General features: G+C 36.9%; 7 protein-coding genes and 15 long non-coding RNA genes across 22 annotated transcripts; 10 read left to right on the top strand and 12 right to left on the bottom strand.

Annotated features, from left to right (window-relative positions):
• Positions 1 to 135: 135 nt before the first annotated feature.
• On the bottom strand, positions 136 to 443 carry SPOM_SPNCRNA.4986. The gene has a single exon (NR_194341.1). It is a non-coding gene; the product is annotated as a non-coding RNA (long non-coding RNA).
• Positions 230 to 512, top strand: SPOM_SPNCRNA.4985. The gene has a single exon (NR_194340.1). It is a non-coding gene; the product is annotated as a non-coding RNA (long non-coding RNA).
• A 75-nt stretch (positions 513 to 587) lies between these two features.
• Positions 588 to 1,807, top strand: SPOM_SPBC337.02C (uncharacterized protein; the record flags this gene model as incomplete). The annotated part of the gene is given in 2 exon segments (NM_001356072.1): positions 588 to 754; positions 757 to 1,807. Coding segments are annotated over 2 exon segments (918 nt in total). The 3' UTR covers positions 1,508 to 1,807.
• On the bottom strand, positions 1,593 to 2,040 carry prl42. The gene has a single exon (NR_150812.1). It is a non-coding gene; the product is annotated as a non-coding RNA, poly(A)-bearing (long non-coding RNA).
• Positions 2,041 to 2,359: 319 nt separating this feature from the next.
• On the bottom strand, positions 2,360 to 2,987 carry SPOM_SPNCRNA.4984. The gene has a single exon (NR_194339.1). It is a non-coding gene; the product is annotated as a non-coding RNA (long non-coding RNA).
• Positions 2,426 to 5,486, top strand: sec26 (coatomer beta subunit Sec26; the record flags this gene model as incomplete). Its single annotated transcript, NM_001021310.3, has 1 exon — positions 2,426 to 5,486. The coding sequence occupies one exon, from the start codon at positions 2,426 to 2,428 to the stop codon at positions 5,246 to 5,248; it is 2,823 nt and encodes a 940-aa protein (NP_595403.1). The 3' UTR covers positions 5,249 to 5,486.
• Positions 3,200 to 3,457, bottom strand: SPOM_SPNCRNA.4983. Its single transcript, NR_194338.1, has one exon. It is a non-coding gene; the product is annotated as a non-coding RNA (long non-coding RNA).
• On the bottom strand, positions 4,986 to 5,260 carry SPOM_SPNCRNA.4982. Its single transcript, NR_194337.1, has one exon. It is a non-coding gene; the product is annotated as a non-coding RNA (long non-coding RNA).
• Positions 5,487 to 5,699: 213 nt separating the features above from the next.
• On the bottom strand, positions 5,700 to 6,411 carry SPOM_SPNCRNA.4981. Its single transcript, NR_194336.1, has one exon. It is a non-coding gene; the product is annotated as a non-coding RNA (long non-coding RNA).
• myo1 (myosin I myo1) lies at positions 6,391 to 10,401 on the top strand. The gene is made up of 2 exons (NM_001021309.3): positions 6,391 to 6,436; positions 6,481 to 10,401. Exons 1-2 carry the CDS (start codon positions 6,434 to 6,436, stop codon positions 10,129 to 10,131), a joined length of 3,654 nt encoding a protein of 1,217 aa, NP_595402.1. The 5' UTR covers positions 6,391 to 6,433; the 3' UTR covers positions 10,132 to 10,401.
• On the bottom strand, positions 7,945 to 10,171 carry SPOM_SPNCRNA.4980. Its single transcript, NR_194335.1, has one exon. It is a non-coding gene; the product is annotated as a non-coding RNA (long non-coding RNA).
• On the bottom strand, positions 10,343 to 12,074 carry coq6 (monooxygenase Coq6). The gene has a single exon (NM_001021308.3). It carries the CDS (start codon positions 11,946 to 11,948, stop codon positions 10,509 to 10,511), a length of 1,440 nt encoding a protein of 479 aa, NP_595401.2. The 5' UTR covers positions 11,949 to 12,074; the 3' UTR covers positions 10,343 to 10,508.
• Positions 11,103 to 11,350, top strand: SPOM_SPNCRNA.4979. The gene has a single exon (NR_194334.1). It is a non-coding gene; the product is annotated as a non-coding RNA (long non-coding RNA).
• SPOM_SPNCRNA.4978 lies at positions 11,463 to 11,995 on the top strand. The gene has a single exon (NR_194333.1). It is a non-coding gene; the product is annotated as a non-coding RNA (long non-coding RNA).
• Positions 12,075 to 12,117: 43 nt separating the features above from the next.
• Positions 12,118 to 12,407, top strand: SPOM_SPNCRNA.4977. The gene has a single exon (NR_194332.1). It is a non-coding gene; the product is annotated as a non-coding RNA (long non-coding RNA).
• A 275-nt stretch (positions 12,408 to 12,682) lies between these two features.
• Positions 12,683 to 14,821, bottom strand: mug57. The gene has a single exon (NM_001021306.3). It carries the CDS (start codon positions 14,609 to 14,611, stop codon positions 14,042 to 14,044), a length of 570 nt encoding a protein of 189 aa, NP_595399.2. The 5' UTR covers positions 14,612 to 14,821; the 3' UTR covers positions 12,683 to 14,041.
• On the top strand, positions 12,916 to 14,180 carry mug97. Its single transcript, NM_001021307.3, has one exon. It carries the CDS (start codon positions 13,031 to 13,033, stop codon positions 14,066 to 14,068), a length of 1,038 nt encoding a protein of 345 aa, NP_595400.2. The 5' UTR covers positions 12,916 to 13,030; the 3' UTR covers positions 14,069 to 14,180.
• SPOM_SPNCRNA.4976 lies at positions 14,219 to 14,678 on the top strand. The gene has a single exon (NR_194331.1). It is a non-coding gene; the product is annotated as a non-coding RNA (long non-coding RNA).
• A 301-nt stretch (positions 14,822 to 15,122) lies between the features above and the next one.
• lsd1 (histone demethylase SWIRM1) lies at positions 15,123 to 18,428 on the top strand. The gene has a single exon (NM_001021305.3). It carries the CDS (start codon positions 15,362 to 15,364, stop codon positions 18,362 to 18,364), a length of 3,003 nt encoding a protein of 1,000 aa, NP_595398.1. The 5' UTR covers positions 15,123 to 15,361; the 3' UTR covers positions 18,365 to 18,428.
• SPOM_SPNCRNA.4975 lies at positions 15,821 to 16,117 on the bottom strand. Its single transcript, NR_194330.1, has one exon. It is a non-coding gene; the product is annotated as a non-coding RNA (long non-coding RNA).
• SPOM_SPNCRNA.4974 lies at positions 16,577 to 17,052 on the bottom strand. The gene has a single exon (NR_194329.1). It is a non-coding gene; the product is annotated as a non-coding RNA (long non-coding RNA).
• On the bottom strand, positions 17,240 to 18,337 carry SPOM_SPNCRNA.4973. Its single transcript, NR_194328.1, has one exon. It is a non-coding gene; the product is annotated as a non-coding RNA (long non-coding RNA).
• Positions 18,429 to 18,455: the final 27 nt, after the last annotated feature.

Here is an 18,455-nt window from a genome sequence, read left to right as displayed (position 1 = left end):
GCTTGAATGAGTAATATACCTTTTCTTTAAATATTTCGTGATTATTTAGAGCTGTTGAGAATCCCTTAAGAGGAATACAATAAAGCAGGATAAAGAAATGTTTTTCTATTAACTTTGTTATGCATGTTTGCAATCGAAGTTTGTTTTTAAACAAATACTCCTCTATTCAATAAATCTAACTTTGTAATAAGTTACCTGCAAATAAGCCATTTTTCTTTTATTTTACAGATAAAGCCCATTTTCATTATCTGTATCACGTACTCCCAGTGTGAAGTTACTTAGGTTACCTTGTTTCTTAATCCATCAAAAACTCTTTTCTTTGTCCTTAGCATTCTTTGTTTAAAGTTGTATATAAGGGGAACTTGAGAGATTTGAATTTACTTACAACACATATATTAAATATTGCTTTCAACACACGTTTGTACTTTTATTTTCCAAGATTTCCCTTTCTGAGAAATATTTGTCAATTAGTAAACATATAAGGCAGGCTACAAAAGATATCATTTGTATAGTTATAGTGAATTGAAATTTTATCGTTAAAAAGAATACTGCGGTTTATTGCAACTGGTTTTGTATAAATAATAAGGATGATGTCGAACGAGAATTTTGATAATGACTACAATCTGCCACCACCAAATGATTCTGCGGAAGATTTAAAAATTTTCATTGAAAGATACGAGAGATCTGTAGATTCTACATTGTTAGAAATTGACGAAAACAAAAGAGAAGCACTTGAAAAAAATATATTGAGGAATGAGATCGTAAAATGAAATATGAAATTGAATGCAATGAAAGGCTACAAGGATGGAAAAAGTTAGCGATTGAAAGGGAAATTTCTGAAGAACAATCGGGAGAAGTACAATTTCCACGCTGGATAGATGAATGGGCAAACACTAAACTAGGTGGAATTTTCGAACGAATATTTTCTAAAATGGACTCAATGCAAAATGACATGAATTCTCGGTTTGACGCTATGCAGAATGAGATGACATCTATGAAAGGCGAAATGGCCGAAATGAAAGTTGAAATGGTTGAAATGAAAAGGGAAACGATCCGTTTGAACACTAGAATTGATTTACTCGAACAAAAAACTGAAGCAAGGTTTCAGTCAATAGAGCAGCGATTTAATTCTATTGACCAACGATTTGACTCTATGGAGCAGCGACTTGACTCAATGGATCAGAAAATGGAAACAATTGATGCTCGCTCATGTAGGTCGATCATGTTGACAAGAAAGCTTGAAAATGCAACTCGTTCAGACCAAGGTTATTTGGCGTCACCAGTACCATTTCTGAATGGTAATGAGCCGGTTAGTAGTGGATTACCGCCGATAGAAAGAGTCGAAGACATTGACGAATTGTCAAAGGAACAGTGTGTCCAATATCTTAAGGGATACGGTATAACGTTTAGTCCTGCTGAGACTATTAAGTTGAAAAAGCGACTTCGTGATACAGTAGGCTTATGGTCAAAAGCGAGTACTGAATATGAATTTCATCAGTTCCATTGAATTTATGTTTTTATTCAAATATCTTGCTTTCTTATTCGCTTTTTATTGATACTTTGATATTTTATTGTATGTTTTCTCTTTGATGTTTTATGATTCGGTGTTAAACGTTTTTTAATGAAATTGATGCTTTATATAATTAGATGTCAATTGATACCTTCTATCCTAAAGCTTCTAAAGTGAAAGACGTATATTTGCAATATCTAGAAGGGTAGTTCACTTCACCAGTGAAAACTTCAACTGCCATATAAAATTGACCCTATAACAAATTAATCACCTTCTTTTATTGTAAAGCGCCATACGCTAGTATGAGTTGCAACTGATGATAAACTTTAAGTCACTAGTAAAAATACACGATTCCTATAAAAGATACACATCAAGTATACTTAAAGTACTTTTTTTAAGATTTTGCGGACGCAAAAATATAGATCGAATCAAATGTCTGTTCACTTATATATTTCTTGGGCGTCTTCATATTAATGTGCCCTAATATGCTGTATAAATTTTCTCCCTCATTTGGTCCTTTTAATTTAATAGAAACTGTTTTATCCTTACAAATATTATAGTAAGTGCTTGTCTGTTTCCTCTGGTTTTGCAATCATTTCTGCAACTAACAGTGCTTTTTAATGCAGTACACTAAAAGTACAGCGATGTGTTAATAGAAGTATCTGTGCAAGTTGAAACATACAGTATACAAATTATTGTATGTGTAGGCACTGAGATATATGATTTTCGATTTCATTCAAAATAAGAATTTGAAAGAATAAATTAGTTTTTTATTAGTTTATCTATATATATAATTTTTGCAGCTGATAAAATTTATGTTTACCACCCCTCTAAGCTTTCTACCTTGGCTATACAACACCTGCTTTCAACAAACATCAGGTTGGTTTTGCCGTCACCATACCTTAAGCAGCAAATATGTCTTGTTGGACACTTGTTCAACAGGATTTTTTAGAAGCTCCATCTGTTGATGCTCTAAAAACCTCGTTAGAGTCCAAAAATGATTATGTCAAGATATCTGCCATGAAGACAATCCTGCGGGTCGTAATTAACGGGGATTCTCTTCCTTCCATTTTAATGCACGTGATTCGATTTGTAATGCCTTCCAGAAATAAAGAACTGAAAAAGCTTTTGTACTATTACTGGGAAGTTTGTCCTAAGTATAACAACGATGGCACTATGAAACAAGAAATGATCTTAGCTTGTAACTCATTTCGCAATGACTTGCAACATCCTAATGAGTTCATTCGGGGAGCTACTTTACGATTTCTTTGTAAATTGAAAGAGCCAGAGCTTTTGGATCCCTTAATCCCAACCGTCCGCCAATGCTTAGAACATCGTCATGCCTATGTCCGTAAAAATGCTATTCTTGCCGTCTTTAGCATATATCAAGTCTCTAATCATCTCATTCCTGACGCTGCCAGTTTAGCCGAGGACTTCCTTGCAGCTGAGTCTGAGGGAACTTGCAAACGAAATGCTTTAATAGTTTTGTTTACTATCGATCCCGAAAAAGCTAAAGCTTGGCTTTTGGCAAATTTTGAGCAAATTCCCTCTCTGAACGCTTCTTCCCTTCTCGTTATCATTGAATTTATTCGTAAAGTCGTTTTAACGAAAGCTGATGGTCTCGAAAAACTTAGATTCCAATCTCTTTTGGTATCCTTGACTGCCACAAACAATAGTAGTGTAGTTTTCGAGGCAGCTACTTCAGTTATTAATGTATTTCCCGATGCGGAGTCTCTGAAGCTCGCTGCGTCTCGTCTATTAGCACTAGCAGATCGCGAAGCCGACAATAACGCCAAGTTAATTATGCTGGATCGTATTTCTCAATTGGCGGCCCGTGATAAATCAATCTTAGAAGACCTCATAACAGATGTGATTCCATTCCTTTCTAGTTCAGATTTTGATGTCTGTGAGAAAGCTATCTCAATCATTATGGGCTTAGTTTCTAGCAGAAACGTTGAAGACATACTTAACCATTTTCAAAAGGAACTTACTAAATCGAATGGAGAAACTGAAAAGGATGATGGTCGCCGTCGTGCTCTTACGAAGGCTATTCATTCTTGTGCTATTAACTTCCCTCACACTGCTGCTACTGCTATCCAATACTTACTCAGCCATATATCGGACTTTCAAAGCAAATCCGCTTCTAGTGTTTTATCATTTATTAAAGAGGTCATGGAAAAATTCCCGGATCTCCGATCATCAAATATTACTAAGCTCCTGCTCTCTTTGAAAGAGCTTCGTGCTGGTAAAATTTTCCGTGGTGTAATATGGATTGCTGGCGAGTACTGTCTAACTGAGGACGATATACGCGTTGCGTGGAAGAGTATTAGAGCAAGCCTTGGAGAAGTTCCAATTTTGGCGTCAGAGGAGCAACTTTTAAAAGACGTTTCCAATGTACCTGAGGACGATTTGCTTATTGATATATCTGCTCCGGCTTCAACAAGTCGAAAGGTCCTTCCTGATGGAACCTACGCTACCGAGAGTGCAGTCACTAGTGAAGCTTTAAGTGCTGCTCGTTTGGAGGCTGTCAAAGCTTCAAAAAAGCCACCGTTGCGCACACAGATTTTGAGTGGTGATTACTATCTTGCTGCTGTTTTAGCTTCTGCTCTTACAAAGCTTGTGATGCGTTTTGCTCGACTTTCTTTCGACAAAGAACGATTGAACGCTCTCAAAGCTGAAGCATGTCTTATTATGACATCTATAATTCGAGTGGGTCAGTCCAAGTTTGTAAAATATACCATTGATGATGACTCTGTTGAGCGTATTATGAACTGTATCAGGGCCATATATTCCTTTGAAGAGCTTCCTGAATTCCAAACGGTGTTTCTTGATGATATGCGAAAAGCATTTTCATCACTTGTTGCTCAATCAGACAAGCGACAAAAGGAGGCAGATTTGTTAGTTAATGGAAGTGATGCTGTTCAAGCCGATGAGCTACTGAATATTCGCCAATTTCAAAGGGTCATTGAAGAAAAGCAGGATCTTAATTTTGAGTCCGACATCATACAAGCCACCAACGATGGTATGGTAGTGGAAGATTTGGCATCTAAATTAGATCATATCGTACAATTAGCCGGTTTTACAGATCCTGTTTACTGTGAGGCATATGTGAAGATACAACAATTTGATATTATTCTAGACATATTATTGGTTAATCGAACGGATACCACGTTACAGAATCTCTCTGTTGATTTGGCTACGTTGGGAGATCTTAAGGTTGTAGAGCGTCCACCACCCATGAATTTAGGACCTCATGCCTTTAAATCTGTTCAGGCTACGGTAAAGGTATCTTCAACGGAGTCTGCAGTAATCTTTGGAAATATCGTGTATGGTGGTAAAGCATCCGACGAAGACAAAATTGTTGTTTTGAATGGCATTCCAGTCAACATTATTGATTATATAAAACCCGCATTCATTCCCGAATCTCAATTCCGTAGCATGTGGACGGAATTTGAATGGGAAAACAAGGTCGATATTTCTTCCAACGAAGACATTAGTCTGTACGATTTCTTACATAAAATAATGAAGAAAACCAATATGAACTGTCTTACTCCAGACGCGTCTCTGCGTGGTGACTGTGGTTTTTTGAGTGCTAATTTGTACGCCTGCAGTATTTTTGGGGAAGACGCACTTATGAGTCTTAGCGTTGAAAAATCCGTCTCCGGTCCTATCTCAGGACATGTTCGCATTCGTTCAAAAACTCAAGGCATTGCCCTTAGCTTGGGTGCATTTGTTTAGAGTAGAATTATATAAGGAATGTTATCCACTCTTTAAATTTCTTGATGGATTAAATTCACAATGGGAAAGCTGTTATGGATGCTGATTTAGTAGGTATATCATGTGTCTAATATTTCGCTAAATCGATATCTGATACGCTGTTTTATTACTCTTGTTGTAAATACCTTTCCTGCCGTTCTTTATTTAGCTCCTTATGATATTTCTACGATTTCGCAATTAAAAGGAGCCTGCCTTGTCATGTTCTCACTACTTGATATCCTGACATTACTAAAGTTGTGTACCTTGTATTTCTCTGTAACAGGCAAGTAGATTAGCTTTCATCTCGTGCATTTAGTTTGGTATTATATATAAACCCCGTTATTTCAATTAATTATGGCACTCACAAACGTTGTCTATAAATCACTGTTTGTATTCTTTTATAAATGATATAAACAGATGATTATGTTTAAGTTACTGCAAATCATATAGCTTCTCTCATATTGTGTTACATCCTAATATCTGTAATAAGTTAATTGTCATAGAATATACTCAAGGTCAATACGAGAACTACAGTTGTATTTGCTGGGGAATTCAACCTTTTATGTCGCGTTATAATAATCTGCGGCTGCTTTGGTTCTTGAAACGGCGATAGCCGTTATATCTAAAATACTTCAAAACTTCTCGCTTTATGAAAGGTATCTTCGACTTAAAATATTCATAATTGAAAATTCATGTTCATTTAATTCATCTTATCGACTACATGAACACACAATAATCAAATCAAGTATTAACTAATTCAAGCGCGTTATGTTTATCACTTCATCATAATTAGTCGCAAATTTCATACCTTTAGTGTGTTCGTTACCTTACCTAATGAAGTTACCCTAAAACACATTTGGATAAGTTTCGTTCGAGTATGTTACATAACAAGCCTCTTTCGGCTAGGTAATTGTTTTAATGTCAATACCAAAAATGGATGAAGCAAACGACAGAAAGCTAAAGTATATTCAATTTTCAGCTAAAGTACAATTTTAATAATTGGGGTCTGAAGTTTCGAACGGTCTTTGGCAATATTGACCTAGAAACTCATATTTCGCTCATTTTAACGATCCGTAACGCAATTATCTCAGTATTAGAAGAAACCTACACGTAAGTGCGGACTTGTCGTTAACCTATCTCTTGTTCGGCCATAAGTGAATAGATTTTATGGTAAGTAAATATGCATGCCGAATGTTAGCTAATTAATAAATTAGGCCATCCTTAAGAGAACAAACCGCGCGAAAGCTGCGACTGCAGCTGCTCCCAATAGCACTGGGAAAAGCAATGGTATTAAAAAGGCTGTTTATACCAGCACACGCAAAAAGACTGTGGGTGTTGATGATTTAACCCTACTTTCGAAAATTACAGATGAGGAAATTAACAAAAACTTGGAACTGAGATTTCGCAATGGAGAGATTTATACATATATTGGACATGTGTTGATTTCTGTAAATCCATTTCGAGACCTGGGTATTTATACGATGGATATTTTGAAATCATATCAAGGAAAAAACCGTTTGGAAACGAGCCCTCACGTTTATGCAATTGCTGAGAACGCTTACTATCAAATGAAGTCTTATCATGAGAATCAATGTATTATCATTTCTGGTGAATCGGGTGCTGGTAAGACTGAGGCTGCAAAAAGGATCATGCAATATATTACACATGTTTCAAAGTCCGTTGGCACTGAAATTGAAAGAGTTTCCGAAATTATTTTAGCTACCAATCCTTTATTGGAAAGTTTTGGTTGTGCAAAAACTCTTCGCAATAATAATTCTTCTCGTCATGGAAAGTATTTAGAAATGATTTTTAATTCCGGAGGTGTTCCTGTCGGCGCTAAAATTACGAACTACTTATTAGAAAAGAACCGAATTGTTAATCAAGTTCGCAATGAGCGTAATTTCCATATTTTCTATCAATTCACCAAGAGCGCTCCTCAGAAATATCGTGATACATATGGCATTCAAGGTCCGGAGAATTATGTTTACACTTCTGCTTGTCAATGTTTGTCGGTTGATGGGATTTCAGATGAGAAGGACTTCCAAGGAACGATGAACGCCATGAAGGTTATTGGTATCACCGAGCCGGAGCAAGATGAAATATTTAGGATGCTTTCTATCATCCTTTGGTTAGGAAATATTCAATTTCAAGAAGGCCAAGATGGTGGTAGCGTGATTTCTGACAAGAGCATCACCGAATTTTTAGGCTATTTGATCGGTGTTCCTGTTGCGGCTATTGAGCGTGCCTTGACAATTCGTATTATGCAAACTCAGCATGGTGCAAGGCGCGGATCTGTATATGAAGTCCCCTTAAATCCAACACAAGCTTTGGCTGTTCGTGATGCTTTGTCTATGGCGATTTATAACTGTCTTTTTGATTGGATTGTCGAACGTGTCAACAAAGCTTTGGTCACATCAGACAACAGCGTTTCCAATTCGATTGGTATTTTAGATATTTACGGCTTTGAAATCTTTGAAAACAACTCTTTTGAACAATTGTGCATTAACTATGTTAATGAAAAATTGCAACAAATTTTTATAGAACTTACTTTGAAAACTGAACAGGAAGAATACGTGCGTGAGCAAATTGCTTGGACTCCTATCAAATATTTCAACAATAAAGTTGTATGTGATTTGATTGAATCCAAACGACCTCCTGGTCTTTTCGCAGCAATGAACGACGCTATCGCTACCGCTCATGCTGACTCTGCTGCGGCGGATAGTGCTTTTGCTCAGCGGTTAAACTTTTTATCCTCCAATCCACATTTTGAACAGAGACAAAATCAATTTATAGTCAAACATTACGCTGGTGATGTAACCTACAGCATTACAGGAATGACCGATAAGAATAAGGATCAGTTAGCAACTGATATTCTTAACCTTATTCATTCTTCCAACAACGAGTTCATGAAATCTATTTTCCCAGTGGCTGAAGAGAGTAACTCCCGTCGTCGTCCTCCTACAGCTGGTGATCGTATCAAAACTTCTGCTAATGATTTAGTAGAGACTCTTATGAAATGTCAACCATCGTATATACGTACGATTAAACCCAATCAGACTAAGTCGCCTAACGATTACGATCAGCAGATGGTTTTACATCAAATCAAATATTTAGGTTTGCAAGAAAACATTCGTATTCGTCGTGCTGGTTTTGCTTATCGTCAAGCTTTCGATACGTTTGCTCAGCGTTTTGCAGTTCTTAGTGGTAAAACCAGTTATGCAGGAGAATACACTTGGCAGGGTGATGATAAGTCTGCTTGCGAACAGATTTTGAAAGATACCAATATTCCTTCATCTGAATACCAAATGGGTACTAGCAAAGTTTTCATTAAAAATCCGGAGACCTTATTCGCGCTCGAAGACATGCGTGATAAGTTTTGGGATACAATGGCAACCCGTATACAACGTGCTTGGCGTTCTTATGTTAGAAGAAGATCTGAAGCTGCTGCTTGTATTCAGAAGTTGTGGAATAGGAACAAAGTTAACATGGAACTTGAACGTGTTCGTAATGAGGGTACTAAACTTTTGCAAGGTAAAAAGCAACGCAGAAGATATAGTATTTTGGGATCCCGTAAGTTTTATGGAGATTATCTATCAGCTTCAAAGCCTAATGGTACTCTATGGAACACATGCGGCCTCTCTCAAAACGATCACGTAATTTTCTCAATGAGATGTGAGGTCCTTGTTCATAAGCTAGGCCGCACTTCCAAACCTTCTCCTCGTCAACTGGTTCTTACCAAAAAGAATTTATATTTGGTGATTACAAAAATTGTTGACCAAAAGCTCACACAACAGGTGGAGAAGAAGTTCGCTGTATCTTCCATCGATTCTGTTGGTCTTACAAATTTGCAAGATGATTGGGTTGCAATTCGTAATAAGTCCAGCCAAAATGGAGATATGTTTTTGCGATGCTTTTTCAAAACAGAATTTATAACTACCTTAAAGAGAATCAATCGTAATATTCAAGTTATCGTGGGTCCCACCATTCAATACTGCCGAAAGCCTGGCAAGGTACAAACTGTTAAGACGGCAAAAGACGAAACCACTAAGGATTATGACTACTACAAGAGTGGAACTATTCATGTTGGTACTGGCTTGCCTCCTACCAGTAAGAGTAAGCCTTTCCCTCGCTTAGCAACTGGTGGTAGTACAGCAGCTGCTAGAGGGCCTCGCCCAGTTGTGCAGAACAAACCTGCTGCTACAAAGCCCGTATCTATGCCGGCTGCGAAGAGCAAACCTGCTCCTATGGCTAATCCCGTAAGTACTGCTCAACAAACCCAAAATCGTCCCCCTGCTCCTGCTATGCAAGCTCGTCCTAATACAACTCAAGCTGCAGCCCCAGTTACAAGTACGACTACAACTATTAAGCAAGCAACCACTGTTTCTGCTTCTAAACCAGCTCCTTCCACGGTAACTTCTGCAGCTTCTTCTCCAAGCAATATCTCTAAACCCTCTGCTCCAGTTGCTAATAACGTCAGCAAGCCTAGTGCTGTTCCTCCTCCTCCTCCTCCTCCTCCCGCTGAAGTCGAAAAGAAAGACTTGTACTTGGCCTTATATGACTTTGCGGGACGCAGTCCAAATGAAATGACTATCAAGAAAGACGAAATTATAGAAATTGTTCAAAAGGAGCCAAGCGGGTGGTGGCTTGCTTTAAAGAATGGTGCTGAAGGATGGGTTCCCGCAACCTATGTGACAGAATACAAAGGTTCTACACCTCAAACCACCGCTTCTTCGACTAATGTTGCAGCTCAAGCGAATAATAATGCTAGTCCAGCTGAAGTCAACAACTTAGCTGGTTCACTTGCTGATGCCTTGCGCATGCGAGCATCAGCTGTGCGTGGTAGTGATGAAGAAGAAGATTGGTGAGCTTTCATTATGATGTATATATAATACGGCCAGTACATTGCTTGATTCTTAATTTGCAATAATGAATGGCTTGTGACAACTATAGTCTCTCCTATCGCATGTTTTTTAGCTATCAATGAAAGCTTCTAGTATTTGCTTCTTGCATGTTTTATTGTGATAGATTGAGAATACTCTTCGTCGACGACTTTGATTAAGCAAAGCTAAATAGTAATTTAATTGTGAAATATAGTTGATACATTGCATAGCGTATACTTATAAATGGGACAAAAGTGATAGCTTCTGTAATAATATTAAAATCATTATCTTGTTTATTGTTTGAATAAATTAGTCAGCTCCAGTGGTAAAACGTAAATATAGTATAGTAGACTTCGACAATACTAAATTCCATTAGCTACCGTAGAAAGAATGAAGTTTTTCAAGCTAGCACTGCGATCAAATAATGAAAGTCCAAGGGTTCGTACAGAAGTGACCACCGGATTTTCCATTGCGTACAGCTTGTGGAACTTATCAACGACTCCTAGATAAACATGGTTTTTGAAGTAACGGTCACGGAAATACGGTTGGAGTGAAAAAACACTACCAATATCCTGACCGTGCTTGATAGCAAAAGAGAGTGCTGATATTAAAGATTCAACATCCTGAATTCCAGTATTTAATCCCTGTCCAGCTAATGGATGAGTGTTATGAGCAGCGTCCCCGCAAAGGGCAATTCCTTCTTTTACATATTCATCAACATGGGCAAGTCTCAACGGAAATGCCGCCCTAGAACCAGAAACAATTTCGGTTATAACAGGAGGGACCTGCATATTAGAATTTCTCTTAACTTGCAACCTCCAATCCAACTGTTCATTAACTTTGGAAGGCTCAGAAAAATCCATTTGATACAAATAGCTTAAATCGGGATAATCCAGGCGGAAAGATGCATTCAAAAACTTAACAAAAGTTTCTTCTGGAAGACGAAGAAGTTTTGATGCAATATGTGGCCGCGTACTCCATACGAAGGTAGCATTGTTGTCAGGTAAAGGAAGGTAAGCTAAAGGACCGGTAGGTAAAAATCGCTGGAAAGCTACGGCAGGTCCTTTTAACGGATCAATTTTAAGTGTCCCGACCACAGCATGAGTAAGATAGTTCCACCCTGGCATGGAAATATTTGCGTATTTGCGAACAATTGAATTTCTTCCATCCGCACCAATTAAGAGCTTCGTTGTTAATTCACCATGAGTTGTTGTATGAATATGCGTTCTATAGATATTTTCTCCTTTAGAAAGCTTAGTAATAGTGCAAGGCATTAAAAATTCTAAATTAGGTTTTTTAATATTGTTATTCATTTTATCGATGATAGAATTCAAAAGGGCGTATTGCAAATTGACGTTTTCCGACATGAAAGCCATGGGTTCACTTCCTGGTTTTTGATCAAGATGTATGGAGGAATTAGTTAGACCATCAGAGGCAAGAATGTGTTGGAAAGGTTGGATGCGATCCTTGCGAGCAAAATCCCAAGCACCAATTTTGTCAAAAAACATGCGGGTATGATTCGTTAAAGAGCTACAACGATTAGAGTACGTTTCAAACTTCCAATCCTTTAATTTCATCGTATCCTGAATGTCCAAAAGCCCAACTTTGAGTGATTGAGTTACGGGATTACTCTGTAGTCCAGCAGCTAAAGCCAGTCCGACAGGACCGGATCCTACTATAACAACATCGAATTGACGTTGAAGTATTTTTTGGCTTGCAAACTTCCTCGTGTATATTCCTAAAGTTGGACTGATAGTAGGCATCTCGACACGAGAAACCCCTCTTAAAACCAAAGAACTCATGAGCCGGCCTTTAATGCAAATATAGTTCCAAAAGATAGAATAAAGATTTTACGTAAATTTCAACAAAAAAATTATCCAACTGAGCTTAGAGCAAGGTAATCTGCATTGGGAAAGAAGTGCGTAGTTGGGAATACTGAATCTCATACGACTTATTTACCCGCTAAACAATTGAAATGTATACTTAGAACAATCGAAATCTTAAATTTTGTAGGAGTCCTTAGTAAATAATTAAGTATTCTCAAGATAAATAACCTCATTTTTATACGTTATTTAATTGAACAATACTTGCTGAAGCTTCATTCTTGTAGCCATTGAGGTTAGAGTAATGAAAACGATATTTTCGATATTTATTGAGCTCAAGTTTTCAATTACCAAGTACTTTTCCTGCATAATAGTTTTACTCTTCGAACAGCTTAAAAAGATCTCCAAATGTTAAAATCGCATTTGCTACTAAAAGTGAAGCCCAATCAAACAATAAAACGGCTTCTATACCATTTAACATGTTGATAATATACAAGACATATGAGATTTTTGTGATCAAAACAATTATATATTCTTTTGATATAAAATCTAGTAAAAAATAGACTATCTATTAATGTTATTTTGACTTACAAAAATGACAGTCAACTAGCATGCATTATTCGATATTCTATATTTTTGAAGCTCTTTACGGATTTACAATTTTTTGGGGACGTTTGAAAATATAAAATCAACAATAACTTACTTAAAATATGGTTAAATCGCGCTTCATTAAGGTGGTAATTGTATTGTCATAATAACATATTAACAAGGCATAAAACAATTATACAAGAATTATATCTGCTTTGACTATTCAATAAAAAAAAACATATGCTAATATTTAGGTAAGCATTTATTTGTTTACAAATAAATTGGCTGACACCCTTCCCATTCGTTTAAAAAAACAAACCTCATTTGTTTATAAGCCTTAGATTGCATAACTAAACTTAACCAACAACACGTACTTCTGTAGAAATTATAAGCAAAAGCTTTTCTTTTACAAATTTTTTGGAAGTACAACCTAGCTGTACAGGGTTGCAAGATCGAAACATCGTTTAGCTAGAATGTCAATTTTGAACAGCGGTTCATGCATGATGACTGACACTAATCAAAATATGGAATGTAAAGTTGATTTCAAGAAGGGTGAATTCGATTTGCAACCCTTGCAGATCAATCAATTTGGCTTTACCAAGACACAATTACACAAGCCGTTGACAAGAAACTTGTCAAATAAGGAAGACACACATGTGCCGAAAAGGCAAAAAGTGAGCGAACCTTACTTCAGAGGTGAAACCGAGAGAAATGTGAAAAGTCATCAAGATCGTGCCGCTTCGATTTATCATGAAGCAATGAATGGAGCTTCTGGAATTCATAAACAGATGAGTTTACCAGAATATAGCCCTCAAATGGGTAATTCATGGGAAATCCAAGTTCCAATGACCACCCGTCACTCAATTTCTGAAACCCCTACAAAACCTTTTACCGCGACAACAGCTATTGCTGGGTCAGCTGGTTCGCTTCCCAGAAATACTACAATAGGTTTGCCAGGACCTTCAGCTTTATTGAAACATGAGTCGGGTAAAAATGAGAATCAAGTTAGAGTTTGTTTATACCATAAGCATTATTCGAGATGGTACTTGCCTTTCGATAAAGACGACGATAATCAGTTAGTGGAGGCGTATGCAAAATACTTTAGCAGTGAAAATCGACCATCTATTTTCTACGTTTTACAAGGAATTTCATTTGGACCTGAATGCGAATACGTTTTGCGCCGAAAGCATTGGTGGAATCCTTGGGCAGAAAAGGTGATGCGTAGAGAAATAGTTGAACGCAAGATTGATACACATCCTGGATGTCGTACAGTCGCAGAACGATATGAGCAGATAGAAGCAAGTGGAAGTGAAGAGTTATTAATTATACCGATATATAAAATAAATATGTGGGTTTTATCTCTTCTATTATTTAGCGCTGGCGGATCCGTACTTATTGGTCTATGGATGAGACTCTCTGACCCATCATTCGCACATGGAATGTTACTCAATTTGGGAATCGGAAGTATAGGTAGCTTCCTTTATCTACTCTCGAATACTTGGTGTAGATAAAGTGGCATTTAGTACCCACATTTCCCCATTGCTTGCTTTTTTACGGCAGAGAACATGAATAGACTCATTTATATAGATCTCCTCTTCCTTTTTAATAACATGTACATCTGTACCATCGATTGTCTTATATTCATTATTCCATTCAATAGGTGAAGAAGTAATTATGTGGCGCTCGACAAATTTAAGAATATTGTCCTGGGCTTGTTGCTCAGTAATATGAACTATGTCAGTGGATTTAACGGCAACTCCATTTTTGTATTCAATTGCCCAAGGTTTGACTTTACACTGTTGAAATGCAGCATCATTAGGGACCAAGACAGTGATATGCTGATCTTTTTGTTGGAAGAGATGAACATAATCAGGAAACTGCATTATAAGCTCAGAAAAAATGTTGCAATCTCTTGTTTCGGCAAGCAATTCAAAGAGCCTTGGTTCACGAACTTCTTGCATATTGATAGGTCTTTGGTTAAAAGAGAGTACTGCACTAATAAAACTCGTAGTATAAAGGAAACGAAAGATGTTTAGACAAAACAGCTTCATCATTTTGGAGGGTGTTATTAAAGACACACTGCTTTAACAAATGGTAATCTTAAAAAGAAAAAATCAATTGGCATCAATTAGAACTACTTAATTTTTTTCAAAAGTTAAATAATCCAATTTTGTAAACGTAAGCGACTTGGTAATAGAGGAAAAAAACGCCTGTTTTAACAAAAACAACGATTTGATGAACGGTAGATCTTTGGTTGTTGTTACGACATAACAATTTTTTTTTTTTTTTTTTTTTTAAACACGATTAAGAAGTTTTTAAAATTTAATACTTTTTTGTTTTCTTAGTTTTTCTTAAAAGTGATAGATATTTACCTAATTATAAACTATTGTTTTTTACACCATGTATGTAATTAGACACACTCTTAAACCCAACTGCTTTATGCAATTTGATTGTAGTTTATTATGTATAGAAGATACTTGTAGACGTTTGGTTAGATGGTAATCTTCATTATTTTCTGTCACCATTAGTTCCATAAACATTGTGTTCAAAAAATATGATTCAACCATAATACTATATCACATCGCATAACACAACCCATCACTTGTAATATTTATTAATGTTATTTTCTTAAGCTATTTTGCTATTGAAACAAAGTAATCTAATTTACGTGAGTACCCCAAAAAGTAGTCTCCTTATAAGTGGAGAGTGTACGCCTAACAGCGTCTTACCTAGCACACACTTTAACTTTGGCAATCCGATTTGCAACTCATGGACGAAAGCTTCTGTCTAATGATTATGTTGAAATGATGGATTTGTCTTCGAAAGATGCTCTTTCGGACGTTTTAAAAGATACGCACGCACAATCATCTGACCCTTCGTTGTGGGCCATATTTGGTCACCAATCTTCTGACAATGTACATGAAGGAGGTAACGAAAGTGTCTCCGTTGAGCAGGAAATATTTGATTTGAGTCAATTGAGTGAGAGACCCGTGTCTGAGACTGTTTCTAAAGCCTCTATTCCAACGAATATCAACGGTTTATCCCAAGTAAAGCCATCAGCTTTAGAAAAATCCCAGGAGGTGCTATCTTTGCAAAAATTACCTATAAAAGGGCGTAGACCTGCTGGTCGTAGAGGTCGACCAGCTCTAAATACTTCTAATTCTCTTGAAAGAAATGGTACGCGCTATGTTTCCGCGGAGGCTCCTATATCTGTTAAATCCAGCATCCCTGCCATACCGCGTGTCACTTTCGAGAGACTTTGCTATGAATCTGCTATAGCTAGTAATCTTCCACCAAATGCTCTCTCGCCTCTAGAAGCTGAGATGCTTTCTGAAATCCTTGAGAATCCGACATGGCTTTCTCTTTATTTAAGTATACGAAATGGCATTTGTTACCTTTGGCATAGAAACCCGACTCTTTATGTATCATTTAATGAAGCTCTTGGTATTGTTCGTGAAAAAAAAGCATTTCCACTGGCTTCTCTGGCATTTGAGTTTTTGTCTCGTAACGGTCACATAAACTATGGGTGTATATATATTATATCCTCCCTAAAATTAGATGAATCTCTTTCCCAAAAAACTGTTGCTATTATAGGCGCAGGCATGGCAGGAATATCTTGTGCTCGCCAGCTAACCAACCTATTTGCTCAATATGAGCAAGATTTCTTAAGCCGGGGAGAAAAACCTCCTCGCATAGTTATATACGAAGCTAGTGAACGTTTGGGTGGCCATATCTATACCCATATGGTTCCATTGAGTGATAATGAAGTTAGTGAAAAAAGTTCTCTAGCTACAACTGTGAATGCCACAAATGAATGTATGGTTAACTTATTGACCGATTCTTTAATCGGAATGCCCACGCTCGACAGTGACCCCTTATACATAATTTCCTCACAACAGCTTTCGTTAGATGCAGTACATACTAGAAATAGAGAGTTTATCTTACATGATATCGAAAATGGAAGAATTGATACCGAACATGTTCAACGTATTTTTCGTTTATTTGATGCTTTACTTTTTTATTTCAATGCTTCAGCTAGTAAACAGCCCCTTCATTCGTTGATTACTCCTCCTGAGCAAGAATTCATTCAAAAGCTTGACCAAATTGGTTGGTATATTTCAATTGAAGCCTTTCCTTTACAAATAAAGGACACTTTGTCTGAATTTCTTGGTAATTCGGCTAACACCCTCACTTCTTTATTGCATCTTACTGTTTTAGATTTAAAAATTTTTGAATGGTTTAAGGAATACCTTTCACAATCACTCTCTGTTTCTCTTGAAAATGTTTATCCGGGAAGCATTCCAAACCTGAATTTATTATTAGGTGAAAATGTCGCTTCATATTCCTTCAAACATGGAATGGCGGATATGCTAAACTCCCTTGCTTCAACACCTTCTCCACTTCCAATTCTTTTTGACCAGTGTGTCCATACTGTAAAGCTAGAAGATAATACGGTTAACTTATCATTTGTAAATGAAACAACAGTTTCAGTCGATAAAGTGGTTATATGTATACCTATGGACAAGCTGAATACCCATTTGATTACCTTCGAGCCGCCTCTCGAAGAAAAGAAGCTAAAGGCTATTGATAGATGTCATTTTACCAATGTGAAAAAGGTTATCCTCATTTTTAAAACCCAATTCTGGGAACCAAACATAAGTATATTTGGTTCACTACCACAAGATTCAGGTAGAAACTTTATATTTAACGATTGCACTCGATTTTACGAACATCCCACATTATCAGTCTTTGTGAAGGTTGAAGGGATCGACTTTATGAAGGATGATGATATAGTGAATGGGATTGTATCTCAACTTAAAAAAGTTTATAAACCGAAATCAGAAGCCATAAATCCTATTCGAACGATTATCAGTAACTGGGAGAATAATTCTTATACAAATCACTCATCATATCAAATATCCAATTTGTTTTTGGAAGAGGATTATGCAATATTGTCTGAGCCCATTGACAATACTGTGTTTTTTGCTAGTGAAGCAATTTCCCAAAAAAATTCAGGTTCGATACGCGGCGCATTTGATTCGGGCATACTGGCTGCTAGAGATGTTTTGGCTTCGTTAATAGGCAATGTTGTTTTACCTAACACTCTCGTTATTGAGGAAAACTTGGAACAACCCCGTAAAACGTACGGCACGAAGCGAAATGCTCAACAAGCTTTAGGCAAAGAGGGAGAAAGAGAAAATAAGGAAAAGCGCATTTCATACCATACCGAGTATTTACGCTTGAGACAAAAAAGACTTGATAAAGAACAGCAAGAATGTGATTTACTAATTGCCGAATTATTGGGACCGTCTCCTGTTCCACCATCAAGGCCTAGTGCTAATCCTTACCTTTTGTACCAAAAAACTCAATGGCACGTTTGTAAAACTCTAGCAGATCAGGATAAACAAAGAGTTACTGGCGATCCTGAAGCACGTGCCACAAAAAATGAGATACGTGCAAAATTGGGAAAGACATGGCGAGCCTTGGATAGTTTAGGTAAACAACCATGGGTTGATGAAATTAACGCGAGACGAGCAAATTATTCAACTCGCCTGGAAGAGTATCAACGTCAAATTAATTCCTACAATGTGAGAGTTGCCCAAATTAAATCCGAACATCAGCGAAGATGTGAATCTCAACCAATTCCTGAAGATGAGGCTAAGTTAAAATTACTTGCTGAACAAGAGGACGAACATCTACATCCTGAAAAAGAGGGCATGTCCGTTGAAAATAGTGATGATGATTATCATGATGATTTAGATTATGAGGATTCAATAAGTGAAGTATTCCCTGACAATTTCTCATGAGCTTCATTTAAAGTTTTTTTTTAAGGGTAGTTTATATGAGATAAAGATCAATTTTTACGTTTAAGTTATAATGGTATACTAAATTTTATTT

This window comes from Schizosaccharomyces pombe (assembly GCF_000002945.2).
Source record: "Schizosaccharomyces pombe strain 972h- genome assembly, chromosome: II".
Taxonomy (NCBI): domain Eukaryota; kingdom Fungi; phylum Ascomycota; class Schizosaccharomycetes; order Schizosaccharomycetales; family Schizosaccharomycetaceae; genus Schizosaccharomyces; species Schizosaccharomyces pombe.
This window is presented reverse-complemented; position numbering and strand designations above follow the sequence as displayed.